At 42.4% G+C, this 27,894-nt stretch overlaps 1 protein-coding gene across 1 annotated transcript in view; it reads right to left on the bottom strand.

The window, feature by feature from the left end:
- Positions 1–4,737: 4,737 nt before the first annotated feature.
- Positions 4,738–27,894, bottom strand: part of THAP4 (THAP domain containing 4) — a 48,845-nt gene continuing 25,688 nt past the window's right edge. Inside the window, exons 4-6 of the mRNA XM_084639224.1 lie at positions 25,995–26,104; positions 24,585–24,688; positions 4,738–5,056 (exon numbers count right to left, since the gene is read on the bottom strand). Of these exons, the coding sequence (XP_084495350.1) occupies positions 4,937–5,056; positions 24,585–24,688; positions 25,995–26,104 (334 nt within the window). The 3' untranslated portion in view covers positions 4,738–4,936. The remainder of the gene's footprint in view (positions 5,057–24,584; positions 24,689–25,994; positions 26,105–27,894) is intronic.

Below are 27,894 nucleotides of genomic sequence, written 5' to 3'. Positions count from 1 at the left end.
GCTTCTGTGAACTAATGTGGTGTTTTTTAAACAAATACAAGAACAGTCTAAAGTGGTGTAGAGAGAGAGAGACATACACACAGGTCAGGTCACTGCTGGTGAAAAAGGGTATTTAACATGTTAAAACTACAATTTGCCTTGTCTGCACTGGGATATTAATACATTAGCTGGGTGAAGTAAATGCTGAGCTCCCCTCTGTGGTTTACCCACAGCCAGCTAACCTGTTAAAACTACAGCTTGCCTGGTTCAACTCACATTAGTTAACACATCTTAAAAAATATCTCTGTCTCCAAAGGCATAATGGCTGAGTAGCCTCAGCTGAGCTGCACTGACAACAGATTAGTCCTGGGTCAAGATCCTGCCAGCTGCCTTGCTCCTAAGGTTAGACCTACTCAGAAAACCAGTTTCTCTGGAGTAGGAACATGCATGAATATTGGGGAGGTGGATATCTTTACCCTATATTTATATGGGGAAAAACAGCATTTTCCCTTCTGAAGGTGTGAAAGCTCATGGAGCTTTGGGCTTGACGAAAGCAAACAGCCTTCTTCTGGCTGCCTCCACATTAATAATAATTAATAAAAAAACAAACAAAAAAAAACAGTAACCCACATCACACCCCTTCTACTGAATCTGCATAAGCCTTGTTTACACTGGAAAGGGTTTGCAGGTAGAACTATACCAGAATCCCTCCCAGTGTAGACATTGCACTCCAGCAAGACTTCTTTTGCACTACACGTTATACCAATTCCCCCCAGCAAGACATGGACAAAAGGACTTTTTTTGCTGAAATCACGACATGTACACTAGGGTTATTGCCAGCAGAACTGTGTCAGTTAGGGATGTGATTATTTTTTCACATTCCTAACAGGCAGCTATGCCAGCAAAATTTTTAAATGTAGACCTGGCCTAGGATTGTCATAGATTGAGCTAGCTAACACTTCAGGACTGGTCTAAATGTCGTTTTTGTATTGCTAGAATTGTCTGTTCAGAAGTAGATCTAGTTAAGGCAGTACAATGCCTTAGTGTGAAGACCGTTCTACTGGTATAAAGTGCTTATCAGTATAGCTTATTCCTTAAATGTACAGTAAACTTTGGTTTCTAAACCAAAGAGTTAGAATGGTACAAAATCTGTAGACCAGTTCCACGTCACTAGTAATACCTATACTAGCCGCCAGGCTTTATCTCAACTAATTTAGCATATCGTAAAATACAACCTGCCTTTTTTTTTGTCTTGACTGGCATTTTAGTCTACGTGTGGGTTAATCAAACTAGCTAACCCAATCCAGTGCTGCACCATTAAATCTTTGTCTAGATTAGGATTTAGAAGCTGCTTTGAATTACAATGCTGCAGGCTACAAATGTGTTGTAAGTAAAGCACTAGCACTAAGGGAGAATGCACGAAATTAAGGCACTTGATGAGTTAAATGCACCAATTAAGGCAGTATAACAAAAAGATAAGAATAAACAAACAAACAAGCATTGCTCAAGAGGAGTGTGTGTGCGTGTGTGGGGGGGTTATATATACAGGCAGCCAGTGATTAAAACAGGAAACACTACTGATAGTGAAGTGATACAGAAAGGTATTCTACTAATCTTGTTTTGAGAAGAGCTCCAGAAAGGATTTGGGTTTTTTTTGATCACCTGTATCTAAAAACTGCCTTTGTGCGTACAATACGTCTTCTATTAAAGTCCATAGAGGGCCCCCGCCATGGGACTATAGGCAGCACTTGCCCCTGCAAGAGGAGTTTTTTTGACAGAGGCAGACATAAGAGGAGCATCTTCTTGGAGAAAGCTGTGAAAATTCACTCTGGGGAGGAAAATCTGGTTTTGCAGTTTATAGGGAATTTGTAAAGGTGGTTTCCCTGAACTCTAATCCTTGAAGTAGTGGACTGTGACTTTACGATCACACTCTTCTCGCATTCCATGCTCCCTAAACCAAGTGCAATGGACCCTCCTGAAAGTGCCACTGTTCGTCATTCACCTAACATTTTAAGCTAGCATCATATTACTTATAGTCTATTTTGTACAGCTGCTGCTAAGTTGGGAATCTCTTATCTGGAAAAACTATGCACAATAGGACATGGCAGAGTTATTTTAACCAACAGCTCTCAGGGAATGGCAGAACATGTTCCACAGCAGACTCTCTTCTCTCTTTCTTCTCTGGGACTGGAGGTTTTGGAGCAGTAATAATGCTTATGCAGCTGCTCCTGAGGCCAATGCTATGCAGTTCTTCATACCCCATGCAGTAATGTACGGACAATAATAATTGTTAGTGAAACAGATGTTATACCTGCAGTAGTGCACAACATGGCAGTTATACTGGAATGCCCTGATGCAGCAAGGTGCTTAAATACTACACTGTTCAAAGAATAATATTTAGGTATGGTGGGGTATTCTTCCTTATTTCTCCTTCCCTATTTAGGGAGGGAAGGTTACTCCTGGTTTCTTGGTTTAAATTTTTTGTGTGTTTTTTAAATGATTGGTAAGGGTACCTACAGTGTTAGGTAATTTCTCCACTTTATTTAGCTTAATAAGAAAAGGAGTAAGTTGTATATATTATTACTATTAATAACTTGCTTTCCATTTAAAACCTGATACTGATAAGTCATCATCCACCTTATTTGTAAATAATAATAATTAAAAAATTCCACCTTACATTTATCTGTGGTCCTTAGCCAGAAGAGTTTTCTGTGATTCGTGAGCTGGTTGGGAAATGCTTATTCTTCCCCACCCTACATGAAAAGCTGACAAAAATTAAAGTTTTGTTTTGTCAATTTTCTGTACTCTTGATGAAAATCCAAACCCCAATAATTTTCATTTTTGAAGTCTCTCGATGAAATTCCCAATATTTGGCCAACGGAAATTGTTTTCTAAAAGATGAAGAGCCATTTTCAGTCCAGCATCTTTCAACAGCAATATTTTGACCAGCTCTCATCTTGAGGTGGATTGAACACCTCAGCAGCTGTATGCCACCCTCTAACTAGTAGTGGTTGTAGACTCTGCATGCCCAGCTCCATCAAAGCAGCTAAGAGAGCTAAGCTGACCTTACCTTTTCTACACAGGAGAGAGCTGAGAGTTGCATTATTTTCCCCATTATTAATAATTCAGAAAAACTGAAAAGTAATACAGTTATCAGACCTGCATTTTCATTACTTGGATGAAGCATAGTACAGTGGGACAAGGGAGAAAAAGTTCAGAGCTTATGTAAAATCTTAACTCCAAACTTCCTCACTTTCCCTCCCCCCCCCCCTTTTTTAAAGAAACACTGAAAATCTCAATCTAAGTCTAATTTAAAAAAAATCCTCATGAGAATGTACAAAGCCACTAAGGGATTTGGATGGCCAATTAAAATGAATGAAAACTGTGTCCAAATCCCCTAGATGACTTTGAGAATCTCAGTCTAACAGCATGTTCACACACCTGTCTCAGAATTTTCTTGATTTATAATTTCTTTAAGTTTTTGTTTTTAAACCAAGTATTTATGATCATTGGTATGTAAAAATTTGCTGTAGATGGGTTAGTTTCTTAGAGATGTGGTATGACGACTATATGTGCTATTCAATTAAACACAATAAAATGTAGTATTCAAATCTAATACGCTTCTGACAGCATCTATAACCATCTTGAACCCAAGTGGTTTGGCAGATTGAGCTTAAAACCTCACAAAAGAGAGTAACCTCTTTGAATCTGAGCATTGTGGCCCCACTTGGTGAACTTTATACAATCCTCCATAACCTGATGGTGTGGTAAATGCTCAAATAAAATCTGTAGGGAACAAACAGCCAGCCTTACCAAAATTAGGCCCATGCCATATAGCTCATCAAGAAATCTTGAATAAAATTCATTTGAAATGTTTAGGCAAAGTTATAGCTTCCCCTTCATATAAAGTGAGTTACAATTTTTTCAGTCCCATGTCTCAGAAAACTTTGTCTGATCCCTCTTCCCCACACTGAAAAGGTAGTTGTTTCACTATCTTTCAAACTGCCTCACGTGTATTAAGGCTTTAATTTTAGATTCAAATTTATCTCCATTGCACAAAGACCTACTGATATTTCTAATATTATATATCAGCTACCATCAAAGGCTGAACCATGAAACCAAGGTCACTGAAAATGCTGCAGAAACTAGTCCCTCATTATTTAAAGCTTCTGGAGCTTTTCTTTATCATGTGCCTGTCAATCTGAGTTTTATTGTGTTCTGCATTTAAACTAGAGAAGGTGTGGCTCTTATCTCTAGAGCTCCCTCCATCCTGTACTGGGAGGGGATTTGTTCTGGGCCTGACCGAAACCCACTGAGGTCAATGGAATGACTCCTAGTGATTCAGATCAGATTCTCTATTGGCTTCATCCTGCTATCTACTCAGCTCCCTCCACTCCCACTGAAGTAAAGGGGGTAAGGGTATTTGCCACTTCTGGGTGGTTGCTGAGCACCTTGCAGGTTTAGGCCCCAGGGCAGTTCTCTCTGTCCTGCAGTAGGAGGTGTTCTCTCCTAACCTTTAGCGTGTATTGCGTTAGATGGAATGGAGAGTTCTGTCTGTCACACCCTGTACTGCTGCTGCTTTTATCTTCCTGTTTTGTTTTTGTGGCGATCCGTTTAGATCATATAAGAGATTAGAAGGCTGAATCTGCCAGCCCTCCTAACTCACTAGGGAACAGGCCTGAGAAACCCCTTGTTTAATCACTGCCAGAGCAGAGGAATTTACAGCCCCCACAGCAATAAGGTCCAAAGCTACAGCCATAAAAATAAAGGCTTTTTATTTGGTTTTTATATATACGGTTACAGAAACATCTGCATAACATTTCCAACAGCATGTGTAGCTCACCTGCCTCCCCCTCCTGTAATCAGGTGTGAATATGGGTCACCAAGATGGAAGAGTGCTTCTGTCCTTAGGTTCCAGGCTCCGCCTTTTCTGCAGGGAAACCCTACCCTCCTGTTTTTAAGGTGTCACCTTTTTGTAGGTAATGTGAAGGTGCTGAGTCATTGGCTGCGCAGTGGTTGCCATGGAGACGGTCTGTTCTAGTTTCCCATCGGAATTGAGCCTAAATTTTCTGGTAATCTGAGAGGGAAATAAACACACACAGCCCTTTATTTTGTTCTAGTTAGCATTTTTTTTTTAATAATGTAAACCAACATCTGGGGCTAGAATAAGCTTGGCTCTTATTTCCTTAGCTGAAAGCTACTGGCCCAGCCCTTCTCATGTCTGACAGACTTCCACAGGCAAAATCTTAAGGACTGTTGCAATCCTCCCTTCCCTATGCCTTCAAATAGGTTGGTTTGTTACAGGAGCACCTGGAGAAACTGGGAATAATCACACTGTACCCTCCAATAAAGCAGAGAGCAGCTTTCTCCCCTAAGAGAAAGCACCACTGTCAGAGTGATGGCTGCCACTGTACTGCACAGCTGGGTCCTACACTGAGAACCGTGTACACTAAGAGGGATGCCTGAAGTATAGCAGACAAGATTTGCCACCTCTGGGTGGTTGCTGAGCACCTTGCAGGTTTTAGGCCCCAGGGCAGTTCTCTCTGTCCTGCAGTAGGACCGATGGAAAATAAAATATGCCAGTCATCAAACGGAAACAAACACACTAATAAACAGGCTGTGTGTCAGAGGTTACACACTCTTTAAAAGCATCTCCTGCTGCAGAATAGCAGCAGCCATTAGGGCTTTGGCCATTCTTACCTCATTTCCAGTTTGCTAAATTTCAAATACAAATCACTACCTCTGACGGAAAATGAATGCTCACATAAAGCAAAGCCAAATTCCATCTCTGATGATTATTAGCAGCAAGCTCCAATGTACTCTGTAACAAGCTGGACCTAAATTCTGCAGCATGTTTCCTGAATTCTGCAGCAGCCAGCTGGGGCAGACTGGAAATTATGAAGTAGCTTCATTTAAATGAAAACATTAGGCCTGTAATTAAGAGAGTTAATAATACAATCAGTACAGCAGCTCCTTAGGTTAGTTATTTTGACATCAGATTCACACACTGGCAGCTTTCACTACATCCAAAAGTTTTGCGTTGACCATGATTAATTGCACTGAAGAAATTATCAGAGGGAAGCTGGATGTTTGGGCAGCTGAGGGGGAAGCAGTCTGGCCCAGCTCCTCAGAGATATTTAAAATCTTAAATTAGAAACCTAAATCCCTTGGAGGAGCTGGGCCTTTGGAATTAAACACATTATCTTCTGCTAAAATGATCAGCAGTGAAATAGTTAATATTGACACTTCACTCATCTCATTTGTAGTGGTGCCGCTGGTGTAATATGGGGTAAGCCACATCAGTGCAGAGCATATATATGGGGACCTGGCACTGCTGTAGCTACACTGCCACAAATATCCCTAGTAAAGACAGGCTTAGATCAGAGATTTAACCCATCGAGTTGAACAGGGCAGTTTACATTTCTCAGAGCTATTGTTTCAGAATGTAAGCAGATGCAGGAAGATGCACTGTATTGGTTTACATCTTCAAGGTACCGTAAAGGCTTCCTTCAAGTCAGTGAGCTACACCAGCATAAAACTGGTGGAAGAGAGTGGAGAATCAGGCCCATCATTTTGAAAGCTTTGATCCTGGAACACAATTCTGCAGCAAGAGGTGGAATATATGGAGCTGCAGCTATGGATTATATGGAGCCTTGCATAGAAGTGATCATATGACCCCACATATAAGTGCACAGGACTGCCCTGAGTTATCAGCGGTGCCTGAAAGTATCTTGGCATAGACTCCACACGCTCAGCAGTTTGGCCCTTTGACTTATTTCAGTGCAGATTTTCTGCACGTCATCCACAAGATTTGTTTATGTTATTTGGCCCCCGTTGCTCCTTCTCATGGTGAACACAGTCCCAGAGATTAGCGGAAATGAAGTCTCAGGGACTGAGGGAGCTCAGTCTGATAGCTCTGCCAAGTGGTTACATTTAATGCGATCAACTAGTCAAATTGAAAAATTCATTACATGTGGTGCATGTGGAAAGGAAGAACGGAAAATGCAAAGGACAGTGTTACAGTCAAAGTTTCCCAATGGATCCACAATTTTGGACCATACTGTACAAAATACTTTCCAAAAGATATATATCTTAATGAGATGCTGTTGTCAGCTGTATATATTTATATCTACAGACTCCAAGATTTAGATCAAACTCTTTCTTGCTTTTAAAAACAAACAGCTTGAAAAACATTTGTCCTTCTTCTAATGGCTTTATTTACATTATCATCTCAGAGTGGTTCAGCATTGGAGACACCAAACATAACAGGAACATTTGTTATGATGGAGGCATTGGTTGTGACTCCAGAGTTAGGACTGTGTTGAGATCTGTAGTTAAAGCAGGATGTAATCCTGATATTTCTCTCCTTAAGGATTTAACAATGGGCCCCAATTTAACACAATCTCTTTCCTGAGGACAGTGGAATTTTCCATAATTTTTAGAGTCAAATATTCAGGCTCTTTTGCAGAGGAAAGGTTTTTTAAATGATGCCTTTTGTAAATTTGACATTTGACTCTGCCAGTCTCACCATTTTTTATCCCCATCTAGCTAAAGAAGCACAGTCCCCTGAAGCTCCAAACTCCACCCATATGCACACTTTCAAAATACCTTGGACATATGCCACTTTTCAAAAGCGACTCTTTAAAACAAACAGTTATTGCCCTAATTTAAAAAAACCTTACTTATCTCTACCAAGAAAAGTTCAGCTCCATCAGAGAATGGAAGCAGCCAGTAGTAGAGGGGGCAGCTGCCTCTGCAGCAGAACTGTATGTTCCATGTTTCTGACAATGTGGGCTATAATTCCCTCCTGCTCTGTCCTAGTCCCTAGGATTAACAGGGGGCCATAGAAAAGGTGGATTTGGAGGGAGGGTAAGAATGACAATGTAAAAATATACACGTTCTCACAGATACAGAGTTTTCCATTGTGCTCCAAAGGCAGCTGCTCCCTTCAAGAGGATCCTGGTCTGATACATCTGAGGAAGTCTGTTGGCCTGGGAGTGAGCGGCTGAGGTTTAACAAGTGACAGGGATAATGTGTGCGGGGTAACATACAACATCCATGTTATCATAGGGGTGAGGTGAGCTGTGTTAGGCTGTAGGACTTCTTGCTGCCCATGAAATAGTTATGGACAGGGAGAAAGAAGAAAGAATGAGGCTTTCACAAAAACACTGTCATACTGTTAAGACTGCTCAAATGCATTTCCCATCAACACAATTACTAAAAAATAAGACATTCACACAACTTGCATCCCTTAGCACACACTCACCCATGCACATACATGCGCACACACACACAAACACATCAACACAGTGCAGCAACACAACAAACCCACTTTCAATTCCATCACAGAACCAATCACAATGTGAACCTCCAGTTCCTGACAGCCACTCATAAGCTGAAGTCCAACCTCCGCCATTTTCCTCTACAGCTAATACACTAGACTTTTCACCAGTACATGTATGTCTATAGGCAATTTATTGTAATCTGTCTGAGGCTGGGGTTTAGCTTGTGCATTTCAGTATGATTGTGAGGAAGTGGTTCTATGTTAGACTGAAAATGTATCTGTTATGGGGCTGTTTGGGCATTTTGATATCTGGGTGGGATGGCATACAGATTGAGGCTGGATGTGAATGCTGGATTAAGTGGTGATTGTCTTGATTTTTATTGCCTGAGCAACCTTAGCAACACAACTGCATTTCCTAACTAATGGAAACGAATGACAATTTGGTGGGGGAGATGATATAACACAGGTTGTACAGGCTGGGCACCACACTGCTTTATCATTCATAATGATCTGTACTTTTCATTGAGAAAACCTCAGTGCACTTTAATAAAGGCAGGAAGTGTTATCTCCAATTTATGGAAGCTGAAGTACAGAAAGGCTTTATGACTTGCCAAGTTCATAAGTCAGATCAGTGGGGCAGCAAGGACTAGACCATCCCTTTTTGATATTGCTAGCATACTGGTGTGTCCTGGGATGAATCAATTATGGGAAACATGAAGCTGCAACTGAAAATTCCTATTCATAGAATCATAGAATATCAGGGTTGGAAGGGACCTCAGGAGGTCATCTAGTCCAACCCCCTGCTCAAAGCAGGACCAATCCCCAACTAAATCAACTATTCTGTTCTAATCTCAAAACTAACTCAGTCTGGACCGGTTAGACCACATGCGATGTGCTTCTCTGCAATAGAAATGGCTGATCTTAATGATTAGTCAGATATCTAGAAAAAGAAAAGTGATGTACCTCAGCAAATACAAATGAACTGCACCATTTCCTGATAGCCTTACAAGGGCTTATGCCACATTTTGTCTTTCTACACACACTGTATATTGTGTAATTGCACAATGAAAGATTGCAATGTAAGCAACAAAATATGGTGCGAGAACCTTACTTTAAAATTTCCTGACTTTTGTGTTTAAGTTCTTAAACTTCCTTTAACATTAACAATATTTTTGAAGGGGTTCTTTTGTTTCAGTGTTTATGACATATTTTAAGATGTCAAGTAATCACCTCTATATTATGCATAAGAATGGCCATACTAGGTCAGACCAAAGGTCCATCTAGCCCAGTATCTTGTCTTCCGACAGTGTCCAATGCCAGGTGCTTCAGAGGGAATGCAAAATTGCTAATTCTCATGCATGTACTGCAGGTCTCATGATATTTGGGTTTTTTTTTTAAAGCTTCAACTGTTGAAATGATTTTATTTCCCAAGAATCTCAGCTTTTTCTTATTTTTTAGTAAGTTTCTAGTGCTCAGAGTGTAGCAAAAAGCTTGAAAATGTGAACCCTAAATACTTCAGCATTAGAAGACATAAAAAGAATACAAATTACAAATTTTTAAATCTCATGATTTCTAACACAAACTCACTATTTCAGGCCCTGACTCATGATCTTTGAATGCTTGGAGTTGGCAACACTGATATACTTCAAATCTAATCATCCCAATTCTGATCCCATTATCCAAATCCTAAAAAAATAAGAAGGAATCTTCTACAGACAGGGGAATGAATTGAATGACATAATCCTTTAGGTCTTTTCCAGCTCTGATTTCTATGGTTCCACAACTGGACATTTCAAACAAGGCAGAGTAGTGAGTCTCTGCATTTGCAGGGTATGCTATTTCCTGGTATTAGTGCTTTGCATGCTAAGAAGCTCTTCTCAGCAAGCTGAGTGCTCAGTTATGCCTGTAAGGTGCTGGCCTGTGGTGAGCCACACAGCCCACAAGGAATTCTCAGGGGCATTGCCCCTCATGGAGCACTAGTCTCCGGGAGCTCTCAGGAGTGCAGCCATTGCTGTGTACACTCTCCTCTGCCATGGTCCTTTATGTGTGGCTAGCGAGAGTAAGCCACTGCAGCTGCGGCTGGCTCCTGTGTGAGAGGCACATGAAGGGAAGCTCTCTGTGCCCTCCTTCCTTGAGCACAGGGGCCAGCCTCTATCTGGCTCCAAGGCATCATGTGGCAGGAGAGGCTAATTTTCAGGAGAGTTAAGTTTTGTTTAAAAAGCTTATGGGAGATGTAGAATCTTGTGTGCATTGAGGAATGGAATTCCAAACTTCACACTGCAGGGGTCTGTCTGGCTTTGTTCTCCCTCAGGTGACCAATGGCCTGAGATCAAAGGATTAAAGGGAGTAAAGCTGGTCAAAGCAAAATGAAAAGTTGCTGCCAATCTTGTACTGCACTGGGAGAAAATTAAAGGACAATAAATGTTCCAATGAATTTTACAGCAACCAGAGGGAGAATAATTCCAGTAGAACCTGATGGGTTCCTAGAGTTTACCAGTTGCAGGTGGGTTTGTACTCAATGTGGCTCAGCTGGGCCTCTGCTGCTGCTACCAGTGCTACTGTGTATGCAAACTAGATACCATTAACTTGCGTTTGAATAGAGACTGGGAGTGGCTGGGTCATTACACATATTGAATCTATTTCCCTTTAAAGTTAAGTATCCTCACACCTTCTTGTCAACTGTCTAAATGGGCCATCTCGATTATCACTACAAAAGTTTTTTTTCTCCTGCTGATAATAGCTCATCTTAACTAATTAGCCTCTCACAGTTTGTATGGTAACTTCCAACTTATCTGTATGTATATTGTGACAGGGTCAGGCCAGGTGGCTACAGGAGAGTGACAGAAGGCAGATATATTAGCCCCAGGTTAAGTAGGTCCCTTTTCCCTGGGTAAGGTAACAGGGAGGGTTTTGTTTGTTTTTTTTCTGGGAGGAAGAATTTAATCAGAAAAACATCAAGGATAATTGGGAAATATTTCAGAACACTTTACTAGATGCCCCAAAAGCCACCATCTCACAATCAAGTGTGACAGGGTCGGGCCAGATGGCTACTGGAGAGTAATTGAGAGTAATAGAAGGCAGATATATTAGCCCCAGGTTAAGTAGGTCCCTTTTCCCTGGGTAAAGTAACAGGGAAGTTTCCAGAACAATCAGGAACCTTCTGGCAACAAGACAGACAGGCTGATTAAAACACCTGCAGCCAATCAAGAAGCTTCTAGAATCAAGACAGGCTAATCAGGGCACCTGGGTTTAAAAAGGAGCTCACTTCAGTTTGTGGTAGGGCGTGTGAGGAGCTGGAAGTAAGAGGTGCTAGGAGCTGAGAGTGAGAATGTGGACTGTTGGAGGACTGAGGAGTACAAGCATTATCAGACACCAGGAGGAAGGTCCTATGGTAAGAATAAAGAAAGTGTTGGGAGGAGGCCATGGGGAAGTAGCCCAGGGAGTTGTAGCTGTCGCACAGCTGTTCCAGGAGGCACTCTAGACAGCTGTATTCTACAGGGCCCTGGGCTGGAACCCAGAGTAGAGGACGGGCCTGGGTTTCCCCCAAACCACCCAACTCCTGGTCAGACACAGGAGAAGTTGACCTGGACTGTGGGTTCATGAAAATGGCCAAACTGAGGGCTGCTGTGAATCTCTGAAGCGAGCAAATCCGCCAATAAGCGTAAGACCCACCAAGGTAAAGGAGGAACTTTGTCACTATATATATGTTCCATTCTATGCATCCGGTGAAGTGAGCTGTAGCTCACGAAAGCTTATGCTCTAATAAATTTGTTAGTCTCTAAGGTGCCACAAGTACTCCTGTTCTTTTTGCGGATACAGACTAACCCGGCTGCTACTCTGAAACCTGTGGCTACATTGCTATTTATACTTGTCCTAACTCTTATGTGTATATCAGCAAGAGTCACAACCCTACCTCGAAGTGTAGACACAGCCTTAGTTAGCTGCTCTCTGAGCTACACAGTCTGAGGTACCCATTGTTACCATCATCAGCACATCAGTTACTTTCCCTCCTTTGAATGTACTATTCAGGCTTTCTCTGCGCAGCTTTCATCATTTTTCACCCATGTTACCCTGTTTCAAAAGGGAGGTAGCTAGCAAAATGCAAATCTTTTCCTTCTGGACAGTGTGTGTCTGTGATTTCATATATGTGGAGGGAAGTTGCTTATATATCTGAGGATCTCCTAATCCCCCAAGTTTAAGATCTCTCACCTTTAAAGCCTCACTGCAGAACAATACTCATTTTAGCTAATGAGGACTGGACAGGACTATTATAGTAGCCAGTCAATGGTACCCCCAAAATTACAGGGAGATGTCACAGTTCAGCAATACAAACTGATTCATTAAAAATCAGAGAGTGTTGCCTCAACAGCGGTCCCAGTCATTGCTGACCCAGAGCAACAAACACTAGGAGCAACCACAAATGGACCCTGAATCAGTCCTACCTACACATGTTTTTCATCCTTCCACACAGCAGTTCTATGGATTCCCATTTCCACATCCCCAACCCCAAAGGACCTAGGGGTTACAGTGGACAAGAAGCTGGATATGAGTCAACAGTGTGCCCTTGTTGCCAAGAAGGCTAACGGCATTTTGGGCTGTTGTCATAAATATAAACGAAAGGGTAAACCCCTTTAAAATCTCTCCTGGCCAGAGGAAAAATCCTCACCTGTAAAGGGTTAAGAAGCTAAAGGTAACCTCACTGGCACCTGAAAAATGACCAATGAGGAGACAAGATACTTTCAAAAGCTGGGAGGAGGGAGAGAAACAAAGGGTCTGTGTCTGTCTGTATGCTGCTTATGCCGGGGATAGACCAGGAATGGAGTCTTAGAACTTTAGTAAGTAATCTAGCTAGGTATGTGTTAGATTATGATTTCTTTAAATGGCTGAGAAAAGAACTGTGCTGAATAGAATGACTATTCCTGTCTGTGTGTCCTTTTTGTAACTTAAAGTTTTGCCTAGAGGGATTCTCTATGTTTTGAATCTAATTACCCTGTAAGATATCTACCATCCTGATTTTACAGAGGTGATTTCTTTACTTCTATTAAAAGTCTTCTTGTAAGAAAACTGAATGCTTTTTCATTGTTCTCAGATCCAAGGGTTTGGGTCTGTGGTTACCTATGCAAATTGGTGAGGATTTTTACCAAACCTTCCCCAGGAAGTGGGGTGCAAGGGTTGGGAGGTTTTTGGGGGGAAAGACGTGTCCAAACTAAGTTTTCCAGTAAACCCAGTTAGAGTTTGGTGGTGGCAGTGGAGATCCAGGGACAAAGGATAAAATTAATTTGTACCTTGGGGAAGTTTTAACCTAAGCTAGTGAAAGTAAGCTTAGGAGGTTTTCATGCAGGTCCCCACATCTGTACCCTAGAGTTCAGAGTGGGGGAGGAACCTTGACAGCTGTATAAATAGGGGCACTGCCAGCAGATCGAGGGACATGATCGTTCCCTTCTATTCGACATTGGTGAGGCCTCATCTGGAGTACTGTGTCCAGTTTTGGGCCCCACATTACAAGAAGGATGTGGAAAAATTGGAAGTGTCCAGCGGAGGGCAACAAAAATGATTAGGGGGCTGGAACACATGACTTATGAGGAGAGGCTGAGGGAACTGGGATTGTTTAGTCTGCGGAAGAGAAGAATGAGGGGGGATTTGATAGCTGCTTTCAACTATCTGAAAGGGGGTTCCAAAGAGGATGGATCTAGACTGTTCTCAGTGGTAGCAGATGACAGAACGAGGAGTAATGGTCTCAAGTTGCAGTGGGGGAGGTTTAGGTTGGATATTAGGAAAAACTTTTTCCACTAGGAGGGTGGTGAAACACTGGAATGGGTTACCTAGGGAGGTGGTGGAATCTCCTTCCTTTGAGGTTTTTAAGGTCAGGCTTGACAAAGCCCTGGCTGGGATGATTTAGTTGGGGATTGGTCCTGCTTTGAGCAGGGGGTTGGACTAGATGACCTCCTGAGGTCCCTTCCAACCCTGATATTCTATGGTAACTCCAGAGAGCAAATGACTCTGAAATCTAGTGTGCAAGAAAGGGTTTTTATAGAATAATGTTGTTTAGAAAGGACTGTACTGAGACAAGAAGGTTTCTTTCTCTTTCATGATCACAACGGAACAGGTTGGCCCTCAGGCTGGTTTTGTGACTGAGTCAGTCTTTCTTTACTTTGACATTAAAGTCAGTTAAAGCAAAGCCAAAGTCATCCTTTTAAAAACATCATGAATATGTATGCAAATAAAAATGAAAGGTTCTCTATGGGTGTGTTTAATGCTTGTGGAAAGAACCAGAGCCGTGAAATATATACCCACAATTTCCAGAAAAAACACCAGCCCATTGATCTAGCAGACATTCAAATAACTACTACCTTGGCCAGCTACCACCTTGTAACAGGTAGCTGTTTATTGGACAAAATAGGATACCCTCCCATAAGAGGAGATGAGGGTCATTAATTTTCAAAATGAGTCTTGTTGACTGCTCTCTAGCATGGACCCTGCCAAATCACAGAAGGATGCCATGCAGATGCCATGACCGCTGAGGCTTAAAATTGGCAGGTTAAATAGAGCAATACTTACTCGCTGGTGTGCCAGAGTACTCATCACATGGGCTCTGCAGTGCCACTAGAAGGACCTTTATTATGTCTCAGCAAAAGCACTGTGACATGCAGTGCTCTGCTTTAGCTCAGGGGTTTTCATCCTATTCAAAAACTAACCTGTTTAAAAACAAGTACATTCATAAAATCCATAATGTTTTCTTATTATGGGTAGTAGATTGTACGCTCTTTAGGGCAGGGTCTTTTTGTTCTGTGTTTGTACAGAGCCTACTGTAATGGGGTTCTGGTCCACAACCAGGGGTCCTAGATGCTACCACAATACAAATAATGGATAATGATAGCTGAATGTTGGAAGAAGGAAACAAAGTGAATAATTTGTTACTCCTATTAACTATAAGTTTTTTTTCTTAAACTTAGTTTGATTCAAAAGGACATTTGGGTCCCTGACGGAGACAAAAAGCCATTGCACATCATGGAAGCCAAGAGAGTTCACTGCTTCTCAAAAAAATAAGGAAACAAACATGGAGTAAAGGGAAATGGGCATAGAGAGGAGGTAGTATGCACGGAGGGATGCCTCTTTTGGAGCAGAAGGTACTGTATGTGGGAGGGGTGAAGGTTGATTGCCTCACATAAAGCGTATTCGTGGCAATGGGTGTGGGTAGGTCTATGACAAAAGGCATTTATTTTCTGTCGGGTCATTTGTCACATCTATAGGTGTCGGGGGAAGCATTAGCAGCCTCTCATGAACAATCTTGGTTTTGGAAGTGGGCTACTGGAAGTCTCCAACCCTGCTTCCCATTATCTTGTGTCTAGGGGTATGTCTACACTAAAGTAGCTACAGCAGTGCAGATATGGCACTGCAGCTGTGATACAGCAGTTGCTGTAGAGGTGTTTCCTGTGTTGAAGAAAGTGGATTTCTGTTGCACAAACGTCAACATGGTTTCTGTAAAGGGAACTCATGTCTTACTAATCTATTACAGTTCTTTGAAGGGGTCAACAAGCATGTGGACAAGGGGGATCCTGATGGTGTACTTAGATTTCCAGAAAGCCTTTGACAAGATCCCTCACCAAAGGCTCTTATGTAAATTAAGTTGTCATGGGATAAGAGGGAAGATCCTTTCCTGGATTGAGGACTGATTAAAATACAGGAAACAAAGGGTAGGAATAAATGGTAAATTTTCAGAATGGAGAGGGGTGGTGGAGTAGAGATGTTCCCCAAGGGGCAGTCCTAGGACGAATCCTATTCAACTTATTCATAAATGATCTGGAGAAAGGGGTAAACAATGAGGTGGCAAAGTTTGCAGATGATACTAAACTGCTCAAGATAGTGAAGACCAAAGCAGACTGTGAAGAACTTCAAAAAGATCTCACAAAACTAAGTGATTGGGCAACAAAATGGCAAATGAAATTTAATGTGGATAAATGTAAAGTAATGCACATTGGAAAAAATAACCCCAATTATACATACAATATGATGGGGGCTAATTTAGCTACAACTAATCAGGAGAAAGATCTTGGAGTCATTGTGGATAGTTCTCTGAAGAAGTCCACACAGTGTGCAGCGGCAGTCAAAAAAGCAAACGGGATGTTAGGAATCATTAAAAAAGGATAGAGAATAAGACGGAGAATATCTTATTGCCCTTATATAAATCCATGGTACGCCCACATCTTGAATACTGCGTACAGATGTTGTCCCCCTCATCTCAAAAAAGATATACTGCCATTAGAAAAGGGTAACTAAAATGATTAGGGGTTTGGAATGTGTCCCATATGAGGAGAGATTAAAGAGATTAGGACTTTTCAGCTTGGAAAAGAGGAGACTAAGGGGGGATATGACAGAGGTACATAAAATCATGAGTGATGTGGAGAAAGTGAACAAGGAAGTGTTATTTACTTGTTCCCATAAGAACTATGGGCCACCAAATGAAATTAATGGGTAACAGGTTTAAAACAAAAGGAAATTCTTCTTCACTCAGTGCACAGTCAACCTGTGGAACTCCTTGCCTGAGGAAGTTGTGAAGGCTAGGACTATAACAGGGTTTAAAAGAGAACTGGATAAATTCATGGAGGTTAAGTCCATTAATTGCTATTAGCCAGGATGGATAAGGAAAGGTGTCCCTAGCTTCTGTTTGTCAGAGGGTGGAGATGGGTCGCAGGAGAGAGAGCATTTGATCATTTCCTGTTAGGTTCACTCCCTCTGGGGCACCTGGCATTGGCCACTGTCGGTAGACAGGATACTGGGCTGGATGGACCTTTGGTCTGACCCAGTATGGCCATTCTTATGTTCTGTTTGTGTAGGTAATCCACCTCTCAGAGAGGCAGTAGCTAGATCAACGGCAGAATTCTTCCGTCTACCGAGCTGCATCTACAGTGGAGGCTAGCTTGAACTAACTCTGTTGCACAGGACATGACATGTTCACAGCCCTGTGCAATATAGCTAGAACCACCTAATTTTTAAGTGTAGACCAGCCCTACGGGATAGGAGAGTGGCCCAGAAGCAGTGATCCTCCCACAGATCTGTGCTACATGAGCTCCATTTCACATGCATCACCTTGTTTTATTACTCTTGTACCAAAGCAAGGAAGAGACTGTTGAGCTGCTTTACAAACACAATCACCCCCCAAAGAATAACACATCTTCAGCATTCTAGCCTCAGCAAATTGGGTTCAGTACATCAGTTTCTCTAGGGCACGCTTGCAGGGGAAGTTCTAATGAGCAAGTTACTCCTTGTGAGCCCCAGCTGTTTACACACAGTATAAACTAATGATGGATATTTAAAATCTTTGGCTTAGTAGTGCTGTTCTCCACGTACAGGAGTGTCAAGATTTTGTACGTAGGTTTTAACGAACAGCTTTTAAAAAAAGTAAAAATATTTAGAAATCAATCTTTTCCACAGACACTCTGAGGAGAATATAAATGTTTTCTTTTTTCAGCTTTGGCCCTACCTCTTTTGACAGTTCAGGAATCACTTTGAAATCTTAACGGTTGAAAATGTGTTTTTTAGCTTTTAAAAAAACCTGTAAATATCATTCTCCTCCCCATTTGGTGTGACTCTCAGATATAAAATGTTCATTGGTGGCCCAGATAGATTATTGACTTGCTGATGATGCCCTATGGAAAGTTTGACTAATTCTGTTCATGGTTCACGTAAATGAGAAATACAAAAGGTAAAGAACCAGAATCTTTGCTATTTCTGGCTTCCCCAGCCACTTTTCGCACCTGAAGTCCTAATGCAATCATTTGTGACCTCACAATTAGCGACTGTCAAAAGGGTTTTGATGTCAAAGTATATAGATTTCAGATGAGAAATAAGTGACAGTAGTAGGTGAACTACGAAGGCTCTACTAATCAAAAGCAGCAACACTGTTATTAAACAGAACATTTGTCAGGACTGAGACCTGTACAACCTTTAGAATTGTGGAGTCATTGAAGTGCTGATGAGTCAGCTGTATGTCTCCTTTTCAACACAGTTACTACAGTGGTCATCGCTCCCCGAGTGACTGACCAAGTTGGTGGGGACTGAAATGTTGAAAGTGATTCACTCTACATAAGTGATGCTTCCAAGCTAGAAGAAGCATTTGGAGGAATAAGCAGGAGTAAGATCTATGCTGTCAACTGAGGATGAATGTCCTCACCGAAATGGCTCACAGATTTGGGACTATTGCTACCCCACGGTTCTCTGCAAAGGTGACAGTGATAGAGCAGACAGACCCCACAATGGCAATGAGAGGGTTAATGAGATCCTGTGGACCCAATTGTTCCCACCCTACTACACCTGCAACAGGTATCAGGCATGGAGAAGGAAGTTAAAAGGAGAAGACCTAGGCCCATTCAGGGCAGAGTAGGAAGGAGTGTAGTGTTCTCCTTCTCCTGATATGAGAGACACCTGGTTGCAGCCCAGAGACTGGGCTAGCTTGCCAGTTGGACAAGCCTCCCGGTAGAAAGGATGACCAGACCCTGAGGGACCAGCAAAAGTACTGACTGCTTGCAAACAAGCCCTGAACAGAAGGGTGGGGGTCTTGCCAAAGCACAGCTACATCAAACCTTTGAAGAGACAGCAACCTACCAGAGGAGGCCCAGGGCTGGGAGAGTTGTGCCCTGATAGGCCACAAGGGAGTGCTACAGAGACAAACCTGGTCACAAGGACTGCAGTGCCTTTTATCCTTTGTATCTAGCTAGGAAACTGCAACTGCTCCTCTCTAATACAGACCTAGTAACAGTCATCTATGCCTTAGTCAGCTTTCCGTGAAACTACATAATGAGCTCTACTTAGGACCACTCCTATAACAGAAGCTTCAGCTGGTACAGAATTTAGCCGCCAGCCTCTCAAGTGGAATAAACAGCCAAAAGAACACAATGCTCACCCTTGTCTTTGCACTGGGCTTCTCTTCCTTTCCAGGTGAAAGGCAAGGTGTTGGTGATCATTTTAAAACTCTGAATGGTCTGGGAGCCAACTACCTGAGGAACCACCTTTTGCCTTAGACCTCAACACTTCAATAAGAGCCTTTCAGCTGATTTTAACTTTCAGAGCTTGGGACTGAACTCTTGTGAACTCTCTTAGTAGAGGGCCCTCACTTCTGGAATTCCTATCCCTTGGCAGAGTTGTACAAACTTTAGGGAATGAAGACAGACACTTATTTTATTCAGCTGTATGCTAATTTTTCCCCCTCTCCTGACAATATTTCAGCCAGCAGCAGCGATTGAGTAGTTCTACCCATTTTATTTTAAAATTTTGTAAGAGCTCAATAAATCACTAAGAATAAAAAAATCATAACTAGAAAGATGCCAGCAGCTCTTGAAGAATATCTACACCGATGAGATAATTCATAAGAATGGCTATACTGGGTCAGACCAATTGTCTCCCTAGCCCAGTATGTCATCCAACAGTGGCTAATGCCAGATATTACAGAGGTAGTGAACAGAACACGGACAATTTTTGAGCAATCCATCCCTAGTCATCCAGCCCCACCTTGTAGCAGTTAGAGGTCTAGGTACACTCAGAGCATAGGGTTGTGTCCCTGGCCATCTTGGTTACTAACCATTGATGGAACTATCCACCATGAACTTATGTAATTCTTTTTTGAACCCAGCTATACTTCTGGCCTTCACAACATCCTCTGGCAACAAGTTCCACAGGATGACTGTGCATTGTGTGAAGAAGTACTTCCTTATGTGGTGGGTTTCTTTGGTATTTCCCCCCTGCAATGATGTTAAATTTAATTACATTATGGTTGCTATTACTCAGCAGTTCTGCTATATTTATCTCTTAAACCAGATCCTTGGAGGACTAAATCAAGAATTGCCTCTCCCCTTATGGGTTCCAGGACTACCTGATCCATGAAGCAGTCATTAATAGTTTCTAGAAATTGTTGGGTTTTCTTTTTTTGTACCCTCTCTAGTCAGCCTGAGCTTTTCCCGGTCACGGTCACCATCTTGGACAGGTGGTCAGTAGTATATTTCTACTGCTATACTCTTATAGCATGGAATTTCTATCCATAGAGTTTCTATGGTACTGTTTGATTAATTTAAGATTTTTACTATGCTTGTCTCTGCTTTCTTTCATACTCCCCTGACAGCATGACTTACAAAATATATAGAAATGACAGAGTATCCTGGTATTACCATGTGCCATTGCTTATCACTGTTCCAAGTTTCTGTGGCACCTACTATTCTCATTTAATACTGTGACAAAGTTCCTCCTCTACCTTGGTGGCTCTGGCGCTTGTTGGCAGATTTGCTCGCCTTCACAGCAGCCCTCAGCTTGGCCGTTTTTCTGAACCCACAGTCCAGGTCGACTCCTCCTGTGTCTGACCAGAAGTTGGGAGGTTTGGGAGGAACCCGGGCCGGCCCTCTACTCTGGGTTCCAGCCCAGGGCCCTGTGGAATGCAGCTGTCTAGAGAGCCTCCTGGAACAGCTGTGCGACAGCTACAACTCCCTGGGCTACTTCCCCATGGCCTCCTCCCAACACCTTCTTTATTCTCACCATAGGACCTTCCTCCTGGCATCTGATAATGCTTGTCCTCCAACAGTCCGCGTTCTCACTCTGAGCTCCTAGTGCCTCTTGCTCCCAGCCCCTCACATGCGCACCACAAACTGAAGTGAGCTCCTTTTTAAACCCAGGTGCCCTGATTAGCCTGCCTTGATTCTAGCAGCTTCTTGATTGGCTGCAGGTGTTCTAATCAGCCTGTCTGTCTTAATTGTTTCCAGAAGGTTCCTGATTGTTCTGGAAACTTCCCTGTTACTTTACCCAGGGAAAAGGGACCTACTTAACCTGGGGCTAATATATCTGCCTTCTGTCACTCTCCTGTAGCCATCTGGCCCGACCCTGTCACAATACCAAGCACTCAAATTCACCCATCTTAGTATTTAGACTTTGCTCATTTGTATACAAGCACTTATAAAATTTGTCAATATTTAGTTTGTCTGCCTTCATGTGATGTCATTGAATGGGACTCTTTCATTTGACTCTCTCTCGTCTGCTCCTACCTGTACTTTATCAACTTCTACCCTCTCCTCTTTACTAGGCTATTCAGTATCCCCTTTAATAAATCATCCCCTAAGGGATGTGTCTGTCTGAACTGTGTGCTCCTCCAAACCTGTCAGCTTTCTCCCAGCCCTTAGTTTTAAAAACTCCTCTAACCCTTTTAATTTGACGTGATAGCCAAGACCAGTCTTTCAGACACTGGTCTCCATTTTTGCAGGTCCAAACAATTATGGGTACAATTTTGTGTATGCAAATCAGACCACACACACTTAGGACCCAAACTGTGTCTGTGCAAATTTTGGCCCACAGTTATCTGCCAGTGCAATCTTTATGCTGGCACTAAAGTGAGATCAGTTAAAGCCAGGCTGCAGGCTTGAGCCTTAAAGTCCAGAATAAAATAGCACTGTGTTTTCTGTAGTCAGAGGAGATCAGCGAGTATTATCAGTACTTAACACCATTTTTCTCTATCTACATTAGAGTGACCAGACAGCAAGAGTGAAAAATTGGGACAGGGGGTGGTGGGTAATAGGCACCTATATAAAATAAAGTCCCAAATATTGGGACTGTCCCTATAAAATTGGGACATCTGGTCACCCTAAGCTACATCCAATCTCAAACATTTTAGATACTGAAGTAATTAAACTTTAATAGTCAATATCTCTCGGTAAAATACATGCAAGACTGGATTGGTACCTTTTTATTTTTGGGGGAGACAGTTTTTAGGTTTGCTTCTTGCTGTTACTCTGCAACTGCGACTTCACAAACAGCAGTTAGGACTCATGCTGTGCCCTCAATATGCCAGCACTAACTCCAGCAGTGTAGGCTTCCTCACAGCAGTGTCCTATTAACTCCAGCTCTAGGGCTCTGGCAGAGAGTTTCCTCACAGCGAAGCCCAAGTCACAGTACCATATCTCCTGCTTCCTCACACAGCAAGGCCAGCTAACATTCTGGCAGTTCCAAGCCTCCTTGCCGTAGTGTCTGGCCTATGACATACAAGATCTCGAGGAGAAAGGCACCTGACTAGAATGCAAAGGGGACAAGAGCCGGACTGGAGGGAGGGAAAGGAGTATATTGGTACAAGAAGACAGGTGAGACTGGTAGTGGTTGGGCAAGGAGATTGAGAGCGGGAGCTGGGGAACAGGATGAAGGGGAGGCTGGGAGACATTGTGGGAGAGACCAGGAGTGGGTAGGAGAACCAGGGAGGAAACCTGAAGCCAATATGGGGGAGGAACTCTGAGATTGGACAAGGAGCTGGGAAGCGAAGGTGAAACTAAGACTGGCTGTATAAAGGGACTGGGACTTGACAAAGCCCTGGCTGGGATGATTTAATTGGGGATCGGTCCTGCTTTGAGCAGGGGATTGGACTAGATGACCTCCTGAGGTCCCTTCCAACCCTGATATTCTATGATTCTATGATCTCAGTGGTTTGGGCTTTGTTCCCTAGTCAGTTTCTGCTCTGCTCTCATGCTTTGGGTATATCTTCTCTGCACTGTTATACCAATGATCCAAACTCAGGTTAGCCAAGCCTGGTTGTGAGCAGCCACACTGCAAAGCCAGACCCCCGTTACTGGGTCCTCACTGGTGCTGTGGCTAGGACTTCTGGGGGCATATCTCTTGGTTCTTTGTGCTGCAGTGAGCTGAGCTGCTCTATGATTCTTTCCCAGTGAATTGTGGGAGAACTTGCCTTTCTCACAGTTTCCCCCGGACACTCAGAAGGAAAGCACTGGAGAACTAAGAGGGCACAAGTAATTTAGCTTGTGTCTGCACTGCAAAGTGATGGATTACTAGGCCAAGTTGAACCTGCACTCTAACCCATACCCTTCCCCACCCCGCCAGGCCAGCTAGCCTGGAGTGAAAGCACCACTAAAGTTGAATGAGAGGGTTGTATGTGTAGATGGGAAGGGGGTTAGGGCCAACACTGGAGTAAGAGTCTGGGGAACTCTGCAGTGAAGATAGACACCAACAGAGCTTGGGCACTATACTGAAGAAGTATTTTTAAAATTGGGAAAAAAACTTCCCCTTTGTCTGTCTGTTGTTCTCGGAGAAAAGCAAAGACAGGGCTGAAACTATACTGAAAGAAGCTTGGGGCCAGGTATGAAAAATCATCTAAATCATACCTAAAAACTACTAATTTGAAACCCCCAGATATGTAAGTAGATCAGAAAATGTCTAGGAAGATGCAATTAGGTTTATTTATTTTTATTTCTTTATGGCTTGTGGACTTCTCTGTGCTAACCCCAAATGCTTTTGTTTTGCTTGTAACCTTTAAGCTGGACCTCAAAAAGGTTATTCTTGATGCTTAATTTTTGTAAGTGCGTTTTTTAAATCTAGCAATAGGCTGAGTTTTCACATGTATTTCTTTCTTTTTGTTTTTAATAAAATTTACCTTTTTTAAGAACAGGATTGAATTTTGTGTCCTAAAAGGTTTGTGCACATGCTGTTTAATTAGCTGGTGGCAACAGCTAATTTCCTTTGTTTTCTTTCTCAGGGTGAAAGGGCTTAAGGGTACCCCACAGGTACCCAGCCACTGCTATAGAAGAGCCTATGCTTCACTGGCACTGCATGTAATAAATCATTAACTTAGCATTGCTTTCAGAGTGATCATTATAGTGGGTATGGCAACACCCATTTTTTCATGTTCTCTGTGTGCATATATATATATATATATATATATCTTCTTACTTTATTTTCCACTGCATGCATCTGATGAAGTGGGTTTTAGCCCACGAAAGCTTATGCTCAAATAAATTTGTTAGTCTCTAAGGTGCCACAAGTACTCCTCGTTCTCTTAGCATTTCTATAACCTCTTCCCTCCAAGTATCTCAACACACGTCACAACATTCAACTGGATTAAACCTTATAGCACCCTTCAGGTTAGTTTGGGCTCTTTGTAATAGGTTCTCTCTTATTCCCAAACATACAGGGCCTGATTCTCATTTACCCCAAGGCCCCTTTACACTTCCAGAGCAAGAGAAAGGTGTAAAGGGGCCTTTGCGTAAATGAGAATCAGGACCATGGAAGTATCCTGAAGAGATGTTTAGGGATAATGTCCCCCTTAAGGATTCCTAAAAGGGATGGAAAAAAATAAATACATTCTGAAGACTACAGAGGAAATGTGAGAGGAAAGAGACTGAAGTATTTCTGTGAACATCCTAAAGTTTGTGTGTGAAGTTTTTTTGTTTTGATTAAAAGGATGTTTTTCAATGCGTCTCCTTCACTGGCAGTCTCTGGGGTGATGCGATGTTGGGCAGGTATTCATCACAGCTAACTGAGTGGTTGTGTCATACCCCAGGACACTCACCTGCTCCACATGGGGCTTCTTAGCAAAGGAGATCCTGGCTATAGAGTGAGAAGCTATAGACAGCTCCTGTCCGTTCACTTCCCCTTCCTCCACCTCCACAAGACCTGGAGCGAGAGGAGATATTATTAACATCATTATAAGCTACAAAAGGCTAACTATAGTGCAACCACACATGTAGATCTGTATAAGAGTACACAGCTCTCCCTGTTGGTATCTACCAGTGCAAACAGCTTAGTTAACCATTTGAAAGACAAACTGGCAAACCTAGTGCTCCCTGCCTACATGATATTGTCACCTGCCAGGATATGCCACGCCATTACTAGCAGTGGAATCAATAGCATGAAAGTGCAGTTCAGTAGAGAGCTAGCAGAGTGCTCAAAGGCAGACTGCTAGGTAGTTTTAGATGCAATTTGAGAAGTTGACTGGATTTTAAAATTCTTTCACTTCTAATAATTTGGGTGAGGTTCTCACCCCAGCTCTGTCCCCTTTAAGCAGCCTGGGAAGGCCACTGTAAATTAGGACTGTCTAAATTATGCTAGGGGCACCTGAGCAGCCCAGGATAGAGAGGGTGCAAAGGTGGCTTAAAGTCACAGTGGGCTCTGAGTTCTGTGATGCACCCCTATGAGGTGGACCCCTGGAGTGTTGTTAACACAAGTAAGAACTTTTTAAAAAGAAATGTGACCTGCCAAAGTCTCTAAGGAGTCACCTGGCAATTAGCCAAATAACATGACAGCTGCAATAGGAAGAGTTGCATCCTCAAAACAGAAAATTGTGAATCATGGTGTGCGCCTTCCTACACCCACAGTGGGATCTACAGTTTCCAGAACACTTGTGTTTCAAGTAGGGAGTAATAGATGAGAGAAGGACACCATCAAGGGAATGGAAATGTTACAGCTTACATTTAACTTGGCAGGCTGCTTGCCTTCTGCTATCTTCAAGGCTCCAGACCTGTATTTGATTTTCAGTTTTATTAGTCATCCTTTGTTTATAAAGCTGTGCTTGAAAATTGGAAGGTATTTTGGGGAGCTTCATCCCCATCCAACTTATTGTTCTATTCAAAAAGAGGACACTCCCTAACCTCGCATAGGACTCGAGTGGTATCCTGGTTTAGAGTCCTCTGACGCTCTTGGAGAAAGCTGGGGGCCTAGTTCTTCTCCCAAAGAACTACATGAATCACTGGCAACTTGTCACTCACAACAGGTTTCACAGTGCAGGAGCTCATTCGTACCAGAGGTAGAAGTACTGCTTCCTGGTGCCGGATTATCAATTAAAACAGATTATATGAAAACCTCACACAGGCCCAATAATGTTCTGAAGCATAGATGTAGGAGACTGCTGGTCCTTCTTCCCTCTCCCACAGAACCCAAATGTAAAGCAATAGTGCAAATTGGTAGGGTATCAGGCCAGTACCTGTGTTCTGGGCACTGATGAAGGCCACCTTGTTAGTGTCAGGTTTGAGGCGGATGAATCCACATTCTCTGTGCATTGGCTTCCTGGTGTCTGGATGGAAAGCATTAAACCTGTTGGGAAATCAGGATGCAAAAACTACAATATTTCTGCCATGGAAGAATAGCAAAATGCAAGGTGTTCAGCCCAGTCTCATCACCGAGAGAATGATACTTTATTCAATGGAGTGGTCACCAGCTGTACCTACATTATGAATAGAAGAATACAAAAAACATCTCCACACTATGGATGCACCAGTGCTTGACACAGCAGTAAAGCAGCATTTCAGCACTGGAAGTTCTAAACCTGTATAAGATACATCATGTTATGCCTAGCTAACATTTACAGAGATACTTTGCTTTTCATACTAATGCTTGGAATTTTCCACAGCTCATCTGTCTCAATACAAGGACTTGTTGAGAGGGATCTTTGGGAATTCCGCCCTTTCATTGATTGGGGGCCACCTATATACTCCTCCTTACTCAATTAAATGTCTGATCTTATATCATCTATCTTCCAGTTTGCAAGGCTGGCTGGCTGGTCGCCTCCTCCAAATATCAGTCTGCAAGAGCCATTAAGTCATTGCTCTTCTCCACAAAGTACAAATACACCAACTTGGAGACACATGTGGTCTCCATCAGCCCCTGCAATTATGTATTCTGGTCAGTTCTACTCTGGGTCTTGTGTGCAACACTAAATTGCATTAGTGCAGCTGCACCACTGAGTCTGCCTTCACTTTTGATTATTAATTAAATACTGTCAGACTAGCAGAGCATACTTTTTCTGCTTCTTTCTTATTTCCCATGTCACTAGATGGCATTTCCAACCCCTCATTTGCATAAATGATAGGGGGTGGTGGGGCTTCCTCTGAGCTGTTGCTAATTCTGCTCCAGGAATTCCCTACTCTGGCTGTCATCTACAGACACATCTCAGTAGTACTCCTCCCCAACTCTGACATGCACACTTACCACAAACCTATGGAATGCTTAGACCGTACTAGGTCACAGAAATCTGACCCCCTTCTCAAAACTAAACTATCGCCAGGGCCTGCAAAGTGTTCCATTTCATTAGTTGAAGTCCAAACGTTAACAGCATAAGTACAAAACGTACCCATGAACACTCAGCAGAGTTACACACTAGAGACTGTCACAACAGCTACTAATCACAAAAGACGGTCAACGTGAAATATTCAAAGAACACATTTTACATGTGTAATAAGTATAAGTAAGCATGCAAGATCATTTCATGACAGACATACAGCCTGGGGTGCCCAAGAAATAGACTATCAACATATCTTAACATGATCTAAGTACTCTTAATGTAATGAGAAATAAGGAATTGTGTGCAGAGCTAGGCACACAAACAAGGAAAGTTTTGTGTGTTTGCAGTTGCACTCTGATCAATAATCTCCTTTGTTTATGAACATGTTATCTCTCCTGTTTGGCCTTATCTAGACAGAAAAGTTGTACTGCTTTAACTATACCAGTATAGTTAAAGAGGTACAATTCTCCTAGTGGAATGCAGTTATACTGGTATGAATGTGCTTCTACTGGTATAGCTTATTCCTGTATGTGAAGGGCAATAAAGCAATACATGTAAGGGGCATCTTGACACAGTATAACTGCATCCACACTAGGGGTTATACCAGTATAATAATATCAGTTAAAAAAAACAATACCCCAACCAACCTATTTATATTACTATAAAAACTGCATGTAGTCTAGGTGTGTGTCATCTTTTGCATTATGTTAAGAACTTGTAATTATTCCTTTCTCCTGCATTCAGAGCAATAACCTTTGTAATCTGAGTAGCAGGCAAAACTGAGTAGCAGGCAAAAAGCTTATTTTTACTAACATGAATACTA

The sequence above is a fragment of the Lepidochelys olivacea genome (genome assembly GCF_965140295.1).
Source record: "Lepidochelys olivacea isolate rLepOli2 genome assembly, chromosome: 9".
In the NCBI taxonomy this organism is placed as follows: domain Eukaryota; kingdom Metazoa; phylum Chordata; order Testudines; family Cheloniidae; genus Lepidochelys; species Lepidochelys olivacea.
This window is presented reverse-complemented; position numbering and strand designations above follow the sequence as displayed.